The 14,182-nt window shown below is 47.3% G+C and overlaps 1 protein-coding gene across 8 annotated transcripts in view; it reads left to right on the forward strand.

The window, feature by feature from the left end:
* The window catches only part of CUX1 (cut like homeobox 1), a 361,508-nt gene that overhangs the window by 243,304 nt on the left and 104,022 nt on the right, over positions 1–14,182 (forward strand). For all 8 annotated transcript variants that reach the window (XM_077140853.1, XM_077140854.1, XM_077140859.1 and 5 more), the window contains one exon: positions 13,466–13,514. In XM_077140853.1, the coding sequence (XP_076996968.1) occupies positions 13,466–13,514 (49 nt within the window). The remainder of the gene's footprint in view (positions 1–13,465; positions 13,515–14,182) is intronic.

Raw genomic sequence — 14,182 nt, forward strand, 5'->3', positions numbered from 1 at the left:
CCATCTTGCCTATAAGTAGTGAACTTCTACCCTTGTATGACAGTCAAAGCATCTGATCCTCTTCTTTCATTCCTGTTTTTAAAAGGAACACTGTTTATTTCTCCATGGAGAATTATGGAGGCTCTTTGTTCTAAGTTTATGTTCCTTTTCATGTTAAAAAAAAATGCTCCAGTGATTTTCCCCCCTTTTAAATTCATCTGTGACCTGGTTTATAGAATCCACATGGTTGGAACCCTTCAACTGTGTTTTCTTACTTGTTTCTGGTTTATTTGCGTTGTGGTGTAAAAAGTAGTCAGTTTTGGAAGGAAGCAATCATATAGAGAGAGCTAAAGCACATTATATATATGTGTGTATGCAGTGTTGTGTCTGTATATAGTGTTAAAGAAAGTATTTCATAGTTTTCCCATTTAAAAGTCTTACCATTAAATTGAGCCTGCATTTATACAAGGAATTTGTTATGTATTTCTTTGAGTTCTCATGGTCTCCTAGTGGTATACATTTTTTTGGTAGGACTATACCTCTCTATATATTGTATTTCTTTCCATTTTGATTTTACATATTTTATAGATTGTCTTGCCTTATTATTTAAGGCAAGTTCAAGCTGGTTGTGTTTTTATTATTTGCCATGGCTTCCAGCATTACTTATTTCTCCTTAATATCATCATGCTACCTATAGTATTGGTTAATGTGGTTTAAGGCCTTACCTTTAAAACCTTAGCCTTTTTTTAAAAATCTAGTGCATCTTTGCAGTTTTACTGAGTGTGTTTCTACCGCATTTTGTTAGATTTTGGATTTTCCTCAAATATATTTTTCATTTTTATGGAGGAATGGAACCTGCTTACATTTACTGATTAAAGTGCATGTTCCTCTCAACTGATTTTTGTTGTTGTTGACACACACTCTACCCTCCGCTAATTCACAGTGTCTCCACCATAACCTTCTGTTCTGTTTAAGGAAGTCTGCCTGTAAAGCTTAATTGACTATCCAAATGTCCTTTTGAGTCTTCCAGCTGACCCAGCACTGCTTTCTGTCTGGCTTCCCTCTTATTGCTGAAATTCAGTTCCAAGAGCAGAACCATTGAGCTGCTTCCCCAGCTCCCTACCAAAATCTCAGTTATTTCTCATTCTGGAATCTTTTGCAAACCATATATTTCTTTTAAGTTCTCTTGCCATACCACACTGTTATTATATGTCTAGTATAGCAGTGAATTATAGCATTACAGTGACCCTGCCACTTCTCTCTGCAGTGAGACCCAATCTTTTATAGAATATTCTGAGCCTGCAAATTTATCCTGGTTTGAGTTCTTTGGATTTTCCAGTGATTTTCTCCTACTTCCACAAAACAGCTAGCTCCTGTTCAGCAGGATTATCACCTGGTCATAAAAAGTCATTATTCCCTAATGTGTGGGGGTAGTTTTCACACACTTACGGGCTACATATGTGGACAGAAACATCCTATGACCACATCGTACTGAGCATTCCAGCTGCCTTTTTCACTTTTACTAAATTCAGAAACACATCAGCTGGGAACCCAGCGGTCCTCCTGTAAGGGTTAAGCCTGGCAGGTGCCCTACCCTATTGCCTGAAAAGTGACTGAGTCCAATTTCCTGCCCAGAATTAGTACAGCCCTGTGTTGTAGCTCAGTGATCCAAAGCGCAGCCGAGCTGCAAGGCACTTATTTGATATCTGTGTCCTCCTGATAGAGATTATACAAATGAAGTTATCTGTGCATTAACACTTAGGAGAGGGTTTGAGTTGCCCAATCTATTCTGTAGTAAAATCAGGAAGGTTGTTTTTGTTTTTAACTTTAAATTGTCATCGTACCTCGCTCCAAAAAGACTCAGAAGTGGCTTTAGTACAGACATAGAATCCAAACAACTCTGGGATGGGCGGGCCACGGTGGCTCAGCAGGCAGAGTTCTCGCCTGCCATGCCGGAGACCCGGGTTCGATTCCCAGTGCCTACCTGTGCAAAAACAAAATTTCAGGAATGGAGCTCAGTAGGATTCAAAAGACTTAAAATTGAGGGGGAAAAAACTTCTAAGGCTTGGTTATGAAGTAAAAGCTAAACTATTCAGTAACCTATTGTGACTAGAACATTCCATAAATAGGATTTTTTAAGAGTTAAGTATTACTGTGATACTCTGATGGACTGTTTGCTTGACTACGAAGGAAAACTTTATGTTGCAATTAACCTTTCTATTTTTTTCCATGTGTCTAAGTACTGTGAACTTCCGCTGTGGTATTTTAGCGATCAGACAGGATGGAGGGTATTCTCGAAGATCAAATTGGATGATGTCAGAATGAAGGGAAGGGACTGGTCTTCATGGGGCCAGCAAGTCTGGCCCCATCTGAATTGTTTGTGTAACACTTCACAAGTAGAATAGGAACCACTGAATTATTCATTCTTAAGTTGCCCTAAAAAAGGCACTTATGCTTGCAGAAATGCAGACTTTTGGTGCCAGTGAGAGGAAGAGGAAGGATGCTGCTTTTTCCTACGAAAGCGCTGCTGCCCTCATCGCCTGGTTATACAGGTTTCACTTCCCAGCCGCTGTGTGGCAAAGGAAACCACCAGCTGACTTAAGTGCAGAGCAATTAAGGGGGGAGGGAATTGTGGACAAATACAGTGAGTTGACTCTGAAGCCACAGGTAAGCTAAGCATTTAATTTATTGGGGGAACTACCAGGCGAAGGCAGGGTTTAGAAGTAGATTTCAAGCCAGGAGTTGTTGAATGGTAGAAGGCCCCAGGGGGTGGGTGTAGATAGAAGAGACCAGCTGCTGGTACCTGGGAGAGTGGCCCAGGAAGGCTCTGTGGCCTTGGACTTGGGATAAGAGTAAGGAGAGGGGAAAGCTGAGGGTAATAACTAGTATGCAATTGGAAATCTTTTTTTACTCTTAGTTTTAGCTCCTCTGTCACCAAACCTTTTCTTAACACTTCCTACCAAGTGGTACTTAGGGGAGAAAGGGGGTAATTAGAATCCCTTACATTGGGAGTAAAAGCTGGGTTCTCACCCCAGGCAGACTGCCCGCTATGACCTTGAGCTCTCACCGCCCCTCTCTGGGCCTCGGTTTCCTCACCTGTGAAATGCAAGCAGTTTTCTTCTGTAATTCTGTGGTTCTTGTTTGTGGCACAGCTCTGTGCAGGAGGTGGATGAGAGAAGCAGGTGCTATGCCAGCAAGCAGATGAATTTTCTAAAGCCATCGATAGCTTGCCAGCATCCGTCAGCTATGGGCAGGATTTATACAGGTCAATTAAACAGAGAAAGGGAAAGAAACTCTGAAAAGTAGTTCTGAAAGAAAGATTGCTCAGATCGGACAGCAGCACTCCAACTGCTGGAAAGATTTGCTGGTGCATTTTTACATGAAATAGGCGAAGGGGACTTTTAAAGAGTGATATCTGCAGGTGGCATAACAGCAGCCCTTCCAGATGGACGCCTTCTGTGCAGAAACAAGAGACACAGCAACCGGGGCCCATAGCACTGCTGGTGTTGCTCTGGGGCCCATGAGTTGTCAGAATAGTCTGTGCACGCTCCCGGAGGGCAGGGGCCCCACGGCTGCCTCTTCGGACCTGCCCCAGTGCCCAGTGGTGCCCAGTCTCACAGAGACGCACGGCGAAGGGCGGTGGGTGGACCGCAGCAGAGTAGGAAGCGGACAGGACTCTGGCCTCAGTTTTCTCCATGACCTAAGTAGATGCAGCCAGCTCAGTGTGCAAGCACCCTTTATGGACTCAGGTAAAGAATGAGACTTCAGTGTCTCTTCCAGAATTTATCCCCTTCCTGTTCTCTATTCTCAGTTAACAGTATTTTCGTATCTGAACTTTAAATCACACTCTTCTTAGGGAGATGTACTTTTCCTGTCATTTCCATACATTCATGGCTGGTCCTGACTCACCTGCCCCCTTTTTCTTGTTTTCCCTTGAAGGTGCTTCCAGAATCCTATTGTTTCTTCTTATAAACATTTTATCATGCCAATCCTCGTAAGAACTCTTTTTAACATAGCCATAATAGTATTATCATATAAAAAAATAATTTCTTAATGTTATCAAATATATCTAATTGATGTTTAAATTTCTAATGGCCTCTAAAAGTCATAAAGCTTGTTTAAATCAGGATCCAGACCAGGTCTGTGCATTGTGATTAGTTGGTATGCCTTTTAAGTCTCATTTTATACACCCCCTACCCACCCGCTTCCATTTATTTCTTTTTCTTTTCCTTGCTACTTATTTGTCCTGAAGAGTTTCCCACAGTCTGAATTTTGTCAATTGCACCCTCGTTGTAATCTAACATGTCTCCCGCTCTTCTGTAATCCCTGTAAATTTTGTAGTTGAATTTGGAAGCTTGATCAGAGTAAAGTTTGATTTTTGTCTGCAAAAAATACTTCATAGGTGGTTGTAGTTACCTTCTCATATGCTCAGAAACTGAAAGTTAGTTCTGACCCGAAGAGAAAGACCCAGGTTCTCCATGCGCAGCAATAATAATTAATATGTCTGCAGATCTTTGTGGTCTACCAAGCTCTTTTCTGCTCCATCGATGTTCTTATTTTGTCCTCATGCCAATGTCTTTGAGAAAGTTGGCGCTATCCCTGCGCCAAGGAGTAATGAGCTGAAAGGTCTGCCCAGGGGTGAACACCGGACCGGGCGGTGGGGAAGAATTTGAACCGCGTTTGGTTTACCAGCCGTTCTCTTTTGGTTCTCTGGATCACAGTTTTCCCAGTTTCAGTTCCAGGAGTTCCACTGTACTCCTGACCCCAAGGCCCTGACCTAAGGGGGAGAAGAGGGTCTTGGTCTCCAGCCGAGCGCCCGCTGCTGTTGGTTGAGCAGTGCTGTTTGAACTCCAGAAAAATAGCAAAAAGCATCCACGGGTTGATCCAGATGCTTATCCTGAGAGTCTTAAGATGGTTTCGTTAGCAGAAGCACAATGTATCCCACCATATTTTAACTTAATTCTCCAGCCACAGCTGCCCCGACCCCCTGCCTGGAGTTGGCTGATCCGGACTGTCAGTTGCAGGCTGGTTCTGATCACATGGGGGCTGCGCTGTGCTGAGTGACCAGCCGGGGGCCCCGCTCACCGACCTGTTGGTTTGGCACAGGTGGAGACTAACGCTGGCTGGGTGGGTTAGAAGGCTACTTCACTAGAGGAGGATTTTATTTAAATTGTTGCAGATAAACAAATCAGCCAAGTAGTGGGACAAGAAGAGAAGTGTTCCCTCCCTTTGGGGTTGAAAAGATGCAACTTAACAAAAATAGATCTTAACTGTTACTGTTTTATCGTTTAAATTTAATATGATGGCCACAAAAAAGAATAACTCCATCGGTAATTTCTGAGCAGGCAGAAATTAACTGTCTCTTGGCTGGGTTTCATTTCTAACAGAAATTTAAAAATCACTCTTTCCAGAGAGTAGTGCCCAGGGGTCAAGCTCTACACCCTGTCTGCCCACCCACCCCACCCCCCCAGCCAGGGCGTGATGGGGGCGGGACATTCTAGAGTGACATTTTGATCAGGGGCTTGGGCGGATGCCAAGTGGCTTCACCCCTCTCTTCCACTCCTGCCAGACAGAGGCGCTTTAGAGGGACTGCTGGGGTGGAAAATGAAACAAATGTGGCTTATCAAGAAAATCTTTCCCCAAAGAGCTGATCATCCCACTCTTTCCTCTGCCCTCCGAGGCATGCTGGCTGGACACCGGGCTATGCCGGGAGCCGGCACACCCGGCAAGGGCACGCTTAGCTCTGGGTGTGCCTATGCATTTTCCCCTGCAGAGATTGTTGTCTTGTTTTTCAAAAGCTACATAAAATGGTAAGAAGAACAGTTTTCCTTACCAAAAAAAACAACTTATAGACTTTCTGTAAAAATCATATTTACAATTTGGTAAAATTAGCCTATGCTTTCTGATCTTTAAAATGATAGTAACAAAATACCTGTCAAAAGCACGGTGGATTCCAGGTTATGCAGATGTTGTTATTTTGCATGTTGAGTTACCCAGTGTTTAGTGAGCGCTGCTATGTGCTCTGGAATTCAGCGGTGAATAAAGGAGTGATCAACATGTGAGGTGGATCCTTTGAGACAGGAGTAAGAAAGAAAGAGTAGAAAGAAAGCAGTGGCGAGGGAGAAATAAAAGTGGGGGGCTTTCCTTGAAATGAGACCGGGTGGTAACAGACCACCGTGAAAATCTTCACAGAGGGGGCCGCAGTAGCAGCTGAGGCCACAGGATGGGGACAAGCATGGTGATTCCAAGGAACAGAACAGGAATAAAGAAACCCTGAGAGTGTTTGTTGATGGGGTTATAGAAGGAAATTTACATGGGATTTGCATGTCCCCAGTACACCGTGAAAAACACTTCTGCCAGAAACAAAGAGTGAGCCGCTGCACAATGGCTCTGATGAGGAAGCAGTTTTGGGCTTCAGCCTTCGTTGTTTGGGAGGCTGGATTGTTTGGAAAGTGGGAAAGAAAGCTGGAAAAGGATCATGTTTGTGAGGTAGTTGTCTAACCACCCCTCCCTACAGGAGTCCGGGTCAGCTCGGGCGCGAGGGGTCCTTGCCCTTCAGACACGTGGGGTCCGACTGGGAGAGCAGGATCGGAAACTAGGCTCAGGGACCCAGCGGTGGCCATCTGGATGGACTGATCTGAGCACTAATCCCCAGGGACACGGGAGGGAAGGACCAGCCGAGTAAAAGAGGAACCCCAGGAAGGGGGAGCCCCAAGCCAGCCCTCCCAGGCGGAGGCCGGCCCCTGGGCCTGAGGACATGCGGGGCTGCAGGGCTCGGACCTTCAATTGGGGGTTAGACTTTAAGAGAAATGTCATCGGGCTCACTTTAGACGACAGAGAGAAAGAAGTGCTTCAGAAAATATGTTTGTGAATCTACCCAACAAAGAGGACAAAAGAAACTAAAAGCCAATCTCATATATAAATATTTATGAAAAAAATACTAAATAAAATATTAGCAAATAGAATTCAGGAGCACATTAAATGCATGATACACCACAACCAAATGGGGCAAATAACCGTCAGTATTGTTTATCATTTTAGCAGGTCAGAAGAGAAAAGCCATTTAATTGGCTCCATAACTGCCTAAAAGGTACTTAAAGAAATCAACATCCGTCTTTTGTTAAAAGTCTTAATAAAATAGTAACAGTTGGATATTTCATTAACAAGATATATAGATCAGTAACCTGACCTATAGATCAGTAACTGAAAATCAGCTGTGTCACATTTGCCGGTGAAGTACTAGGTGAAGCAGGAAACAAGCGCTCTGGAGGTACTGAAAAGTGCAGTTACACAAGAGAGAGAAGAGGTACAGAAAGTGGGCAGGGAGAGGCTATACTCCTTATTTTCAGGGGAGAGTATAGTGTACCAGAAAATGCAACAGAGCAACTGAAAAGATGTTGCAAAATTAAAGATACCTAGCAGTTAGAAAATGTCATGGGAGAAGAGATACCTCTGTAATAGCAGCAGAAACAATAAAATATCTAGGAAATGTAATAGTCGAAATACAAGGTCTGTAGGGAGAAAACTTTAAAATGCTACTGAATGTCTCCTGAGAGGGCTTGATGGGAGGACACAGCCCGTTCTTGGGTAAGGGGAGAAGCACACTGTAGGTGCCACCTCTGCCTCAGTAAACAGGAATGTAAAACAACAGGCTGATTAAAGTCCACATGAGAATTCTTCAACAAAGAAGAGTAAGGGAAGACTAGCTCCAGTAAACATTAAATATACTGTAATTCTGACAACAGCAGTATCTTTGATCTCGCCACAAGTCACTGGAAGAGAAGAGAGAATCCCAAATTTGTCCCAAACCTGTTCTGGAAATTTTTAAATGATAACAAGCTGGCATTTAAAACTCATGGTATAACGATGGATTATTCAATTTCAAAGCAATGTGCATTTAAAAACAGAATGAACTTAGTAGGATGATTTTTTTTCCTCCATCTAGAGAGTTGTGTCTCCCCCTACTCCACTGTACTTTCCCCCAAAACTATCCCCCCCTACCCACCTCCATCCAGGATGCAGACCAAGGCCTTCCACCGTGAGCCTTTCCCCTCGGGCCTGCCAGGCCCTTTGCCCCAACTCCTGAGGTGTCACTGCACTCATATTCTGTGCCTTCCCTGTGCTCACCACGGGGCCTACACCTTTGCGCTCCGAGGCCGGGCAGAAGGGCCCCTCTGCCCTAGGGTAAGGCAGATGCTGCCTGCAACGTTGGTTTCCCTCCCAGGATGGGAACCAAGGTGAGTGCTTGGTGCCCCCCTGACTAGTGGCTCCTCCCCACCAGCAGTGCGAGGCGCCCGCCAGTCCCAGGGGCAGCGCCCGCAGCGGGGCAGGCCACAGAGCCCTGGCCCCCAGGAGAGCCTGCAGACCAGCCTTTCCTCTCGGGCAGAACCGGGCTTTGGTGCTGACATCAGCTTTCCATGTGGGCTCCTCCCCTGCCTTTACCCTGGTCTTTGTGGGCCCACGCAGGAGAGAGGGCTGCTTGTAGGGGCTCCAGGCCCGCAGGAGGCTTCCTGGGAGCTGCCTGTCTTCCCCCCCCCCCCCCCCGCCGCCTGCCTGTATCATCCACGCCCCGCTCTGCCCTGGCGCTGTGGGTGGTCATGACAGCCTTCCCGGCAGGTTAGGGCAGCCATTCCGGGGGAGTTGGGGGAGTTCGCTTTGTTCCACACAGCAGAGATTGTTTTTTTTTCAGTAGGGAGAATTAATCTTTAGATATTTTTCCTTTTGAGGCCAAAAAACTTTGCGTTCTAGTATTGAGAATATTGATTTTTAACTTGTGTCCAGGACGATGCACTGATCTTTGAAAGCTGTCCTGTTTTTTTTCCAACTCCTTGAAGATGTGCTTTGTTTTAATAACTCCTGATGTCAGCCTGATTGTTTGGATTTTGAAGTATGTACAAACCTCGTCCTTGTGCTCGTGTTAGAACGCAGGAGACTAGGGCGAAAGTTACAGTTTCTAACGCAGATATAATTTCAGTTCCATCGACCTTGACCATGTTCTTTTAAGTTCCTCATAAAAATTGTGTTAGACCAGAGAATACCCTCAAATGATCTGTAGGGAACTGATTGAATGAACTACATATTCTGGGCCAAACGGAAATGATCTGCTTTTTGAAGTCAGAGCAGCGCATAATGCAGCCCAGGTTAATAGATCAGTGAAAGCTGTTTTGTCAGCTCATAAAAAGGGGAAAGGACCAGATTTTTATAATAAATCGTTTTGCTCAGCAAACACAATGTGTGGTTATTATAGTCTTAGGAAAATAGATGATTTTAGACTAATGCCAGGCTCCAGCCACTGATGGGTTAGCCGAGCCTTCCCATGGAAAGCATGAGAAACCTGGAACACCCTCAGCACACACGGTGAAAGCACCTGCCATGTGACTCATCACTGCACTTTGACGATAACATTTAGAGTCACGGTGTCACCCTCCAGGCATCTTCTCATAGCTGACTGGGGGCCGTTTGGATGGCGGGGCTTCTTGTGCCCTGTGGGGGTCGCGTTTGGAGAAAGAGTGGATCGTCAGAGGGCACCACCCAGGACGAGCCCTGCACAGACCTCCTGTCCTGCCCCGCGGCCACCGAGGCCACCAAAGGCTCCTCATCCTCGTTTGCTGGACTTGGCACCTTCACAAGCCCTACTCACATTTAAATACCCAACTAGTTGTACTTCATTTGATCTTTTAAAAAGCATGCCCTCTTGAAAAGTGAACAAGCCTAAGGACTTTTAAAATAATAATCTGATTTTTTTTCTTACTCACTGTATCCCTGGCTCCTTCCCTTGTCTCCTGTAGTCTCTGGTCCCTTCTGTGAAGGAGGACTACGACCCCCCAGGCCCTGCTGCGGGCAGGATGCCTGCTGTGGAATAGCCTTGCCTTACAGCAGCAGAGCCCAGCATTGTAGTTAGTGTTTGAAAGCTTTGAGAGTGCGAGAGTCGCTCTTGTATTGAAAGGTAACTTATCACATTCAGTAATTTTGGTTAGTTTAACGGTTGCTTAGTAACAGGCGTTAAACTGACCAGAAGATGGAAAAGTTGAAATTCGTTTCCAGTGATTGCCTCCAACTGCTGAGAAGGCACCTTCCTGTTTAAATGAGACTGACTTTTTATAAGTGACTTGAAATCTTCTGCAGCCTGATGCATTGTTTTCTGGTCATCAGACATCTCCCCGTCATCCCAAATCATTCCGTCTGGGGAGAAATCCAGCGTGTCTGGGCATTTGCCCAAGCACTTCAAACCCAGGGGGGATCCAGACCAGCGCTTCCCAGCCCCTGTGGGTCCCAGCCTTGCTGATCGTGCCTCATCGTGAAGCCAGGCCTCTTAGAACTCCTTTTCCCGAGCCTGGTGGGTACGTGACCCTGGGACTGGCCCCTTGGCCACCAGCATCAGCCAAGCAGGGAGCAAGGCATAGGTGAGAATAGGTGAGGGGACAGACAGCCCTCCACAGCCACACCTTCAACTCTCACCCCCCACATGGGGGCGTCACACCCCAATATTCCTCCCTCCTAATGCTGCTTTTCCCCAAGAATTTAAAGGTGAAACTCTGGCCAGAGGAATCTCCTGGTGGAAGGACGGCGGGGGTGGGGGGTGCATTATCAGTGAAGGTGCTTGGTGCCAGGGGTCACCCCCTCCCCTTTTTTTTTTTTTTACATGGGCAGGCACCGGGAATCGAACCCGGGTCCTCTGGCATGGCAGGCAAGCGTCCTTGCCTGCTGAGCCACTGTGGCCCGCCCTCCCCTTCCTTTTTAAACTCGTCTTGAGAGACAAAGGGCCTGCGCCTCTGTCCTCCCCCACGTACACAGCCACAAGAGCCACTGAAAGGGACCCGGGTGCACATGCCAAAACAGGCCCCCGAGCGGACAGTGCTACAAAAGACCCCAGACCCAGCAAAGCAGGACATATGGGCCACGACTCAAAATGAGCTTGGCAGGTGTACTCGAGGAAATAAGGCGAGAACCTCGTGATGGTGAGCAAAAACGGAGTTAAAAAAAGGTGAACCAAATGGAAATAACAAATCTGAAAAGCAGAATGCCTAAGAAACAAAAGAGGAAAGACAAATGGCAGGATGGGTACAGCCGAAATCTACTTAGATCAAATTGAAAAACCTCCGCAGAAGGTGGCAGGAAAGGATACAGAAATAGCAAGTGTAACAGAAAAGCCAAGGGGGCCCACCAGGAGAAATTAGGAGAAATCCTCCCCTCGGCTCAGGCTCGGCTCTGCTCGCCCAGCCCCGTCATTCGCCATCCAGCGCCAGCTCCCAGATCTGCTCGCCTGCAGTTGGACACTGCCCACTGCCCTTCCCTCGTAACTCTTATTTTGGCTTCCCAGCAGCTCCCCACGTCTCTGTCTTCTAATCATGCTACCCTGAGAAGCTGTGCAGGAAGCATGGCTGCCGTCTCTCCCTGCACAGTGCATGGCCAGCCTGGGGCCGAGAGCACTCACAGGACACATGAACGAACAAGGCAAAGAAACCCTGGCAGCGATGTTTGCCGTGTGTGTCTGGACTTTGTACAGACACACGGCAGGACTGTCTGGTTGGAAGTTCCAAACTGTGCAGAAGTTGGGATGTGTCTTAAGAGAAGTTTCTTTACTTCCCGTTTCACATAGTACCAAGTGGTGCTTGCTCCAGCTTCTCCACCGGCAGCGCCTTTCCCTGCTGGCTGCCAGGCATCCTTCCATGTTGGATTTAAGACTCTCAACACTTCATGATTGTCTTATCCTTTGTAGTTATGAGGAAGTCTTCTCTACAACAGTTTTGCTCTGAGCCCTTGGAAGTTTTCTTTTGCAAGGATGCAGGGATAGGCTTTGTAGTTGAAGCTGCCCCTGCTGCCTGCTCGCCTTCACCGCAGAGGCCTCCTTCGGGTATTTGTCTCACCAGCAGACACTGTCTTCTTGGTGAAATCATCCTAAAAATAGCTTCTTTTAACTAGGCCATTTTACACATTGTTTTGGACTTTTCTCAGACCAGACTGGAGACGGGATACGGTTTCAGAGCAGGTGCCGCAATCAGGAGGAACCTGGTTGCCAGCCTCTGTTACCCAGCTCCAGCTGCTGGCAGCCCATAAGATCGCCCCAAATCAGGATGAGTGTGCAGTGAACCCTGGGGACACCTCGGGCGCCGGGAGCGCAGGAAGAGCCACCAAGGCAGGAACACGGTTTGCCCCCCACTGGTCCTGGCGGAGCAGAGAGCCCCCTCGTGGTCAGACCTGTCTGGGGGTGCCCTGGGCCATCCCAAGAGCATGCAGACCATCATTCGGGGTTCTGACCCCTGCCTTATATGGAGACAAGGGGACAAAGGAACCCTCCCAAGGCTGGGAACATCAAATATAGACTCAAAACTTCAGTTTTGTTGGGAGCGGATGTGCAGCCACCATGGCCACTGGGAGGATTCGGGAAGGCCTGGGGGCAGGAGAAGGTGAAGTTCCTGAGCTGCTAAGGAGGCCTGCAGGGGTGGGAGTAGGAGCCAGGGGCCATGGGCGTGAGGGTGGGATTGAATCCTCCGGGCAGCAGAGAGAACTCAGGCCCCGCCGGAGTAATGGCCACACCCCAGCAAGGACTTCTGTGGCTATGACATTGGACTCCATTCCCTATAGGTGCATAAAACCTTCTTTGGGTCTCAGCCAGTCTCCACTGCAGCCTCCTAACAACGGTCATCCATCAGGGCCCGTCTCGCAGAAGCTAGAGCCAAGATTTGCCAGGCATCCTGTTTGACCTACCCTGACTTTGTGAAATGACCATGCCCTCCTCAAGAGACTAAGCATTCCTCTTTCTCTCATGATATACTATGTTAGAAGTATATATTTGCCTTCAGATTACTCAAGGAGAAACTTCCAAAAAAGAGACCCTGGAAACTCTAGGTCCAGTGTTAATGCTTAGCTCAGGGGTTTGCCGAGCAGGCTGCAGAGACTCCAATCTGCATTTCCATCCCCATCTGCCCCTCTCCTCTAGCCATACTCCCGATGGCTCTCAGTACTGTCAAGGCCTTCACTGCCAAGCACCTTTGTGCATGCTGTTCCTTCTCCTAAAGCAACCTTTCTCTAGCCCCTTCCCACACCCCCAGCCTGACAAACTCCTACTCATCCCTCAAAACCCAGCTCATACTTCACCTCCTCTGAAGCCTTCCCTGACTCCCTCCCCAAGGAGACTTAATCCCTCCCTCCTCTCTTTTTCCAGAACACTCCAGCTGGACCTCCATTCCGACTGTTGGCAGGACACACTGGAATTTATGTTTTTAAGGTTCTGCCTTCCCTCCGAGATGGGGAGTCTCTTGAGGGCAAGCAGCCCCTATGCCCACACACAGAATGAGTGAAAGAGCAGAGGAAGCCGGGAGGCAGGCCCTCTCCCCCAGTACCCACCCCCAGTGGGGACTGGGTCTTGCTGCGTGAACGCAGGTCGTTCTGCCAAGCTCTGAGCTGGGAAGGTTGTCCTGCCAGCCGCCTACCCGAGCCTGCCTTGTTGCTGACTAACCTGCTCTCTCCCTCTTCACCTTCCTAGGGCTGACGAGATTGAAATGATCATGACGGACCTTGAAAGAGCAAATCAGGTAGGATTGTTAATGGCTTTTAGCCATAAAATCATAGTAGCATACCCTTTTCTCTCTAGGAGCTGGCTCTCTAAGTTAGAAGACCAGTTTCTCTTGTGTTTCATATGTACAGCTCTCAACATAAATGTTTGTTTTTAGAAGTTAAAAAAAAAAATACACAAAAAGTTTCAGGTGCTTACCCTCGGCCGAGTCTCTTTTGTGACCCCAGCAGCTCATACATCCCATGGGGAGTAGCCACTACAAAGTAGCTGCTGCTTTTTCTGTTTCTTAATTGATCTTTTAAGTGCCAGGGCATCAGTTACACTATAGAGCTATAGTGAAGAGAATTCTTTATCACCACCTGCTAATTGGAGACCTTGACAACCCCCTGGGTTGAAATAGTGGCTTTGGACAGGGCCCCCTGCTGCACCCCTGCTTCCCCCACCCCCATGGCTATATCCTTAGTCACCGGAGATGGTCTCTAGAAAGCACCTCACACACAGTCCAGCACAAAGTAGGCTCCTAGCATTTCGTAGGGCTAAAGACGCAGCAGCCTAGAAAGTTCAGCCACCCCAGAGAACCCCTTCCTTCCCCACCAAGGATGCCATATAACAGTAAAACATCCTGCTTTAGCAAATGGTGCCACTGCTTTGCAAAGAAACAGGTCTTCCATTTATTTTCCCTATTTG

The sequence above is a fragment of the Tamandua tetradactyla genome, chromosome 23 (genome assembly GCF_023851605.1).
Source record: "Tamandua tetradactyla isolate mTamTet1 chromosome 23, mTamTet1.pri, whole genome shotgun sequence".
Lineage (NCBI taxonomy): Eukaryota > Metazoa > Chordata > Mammalia > Pilosa > Myrmecophagidae > Tamandua > Tamandua tetradactyla.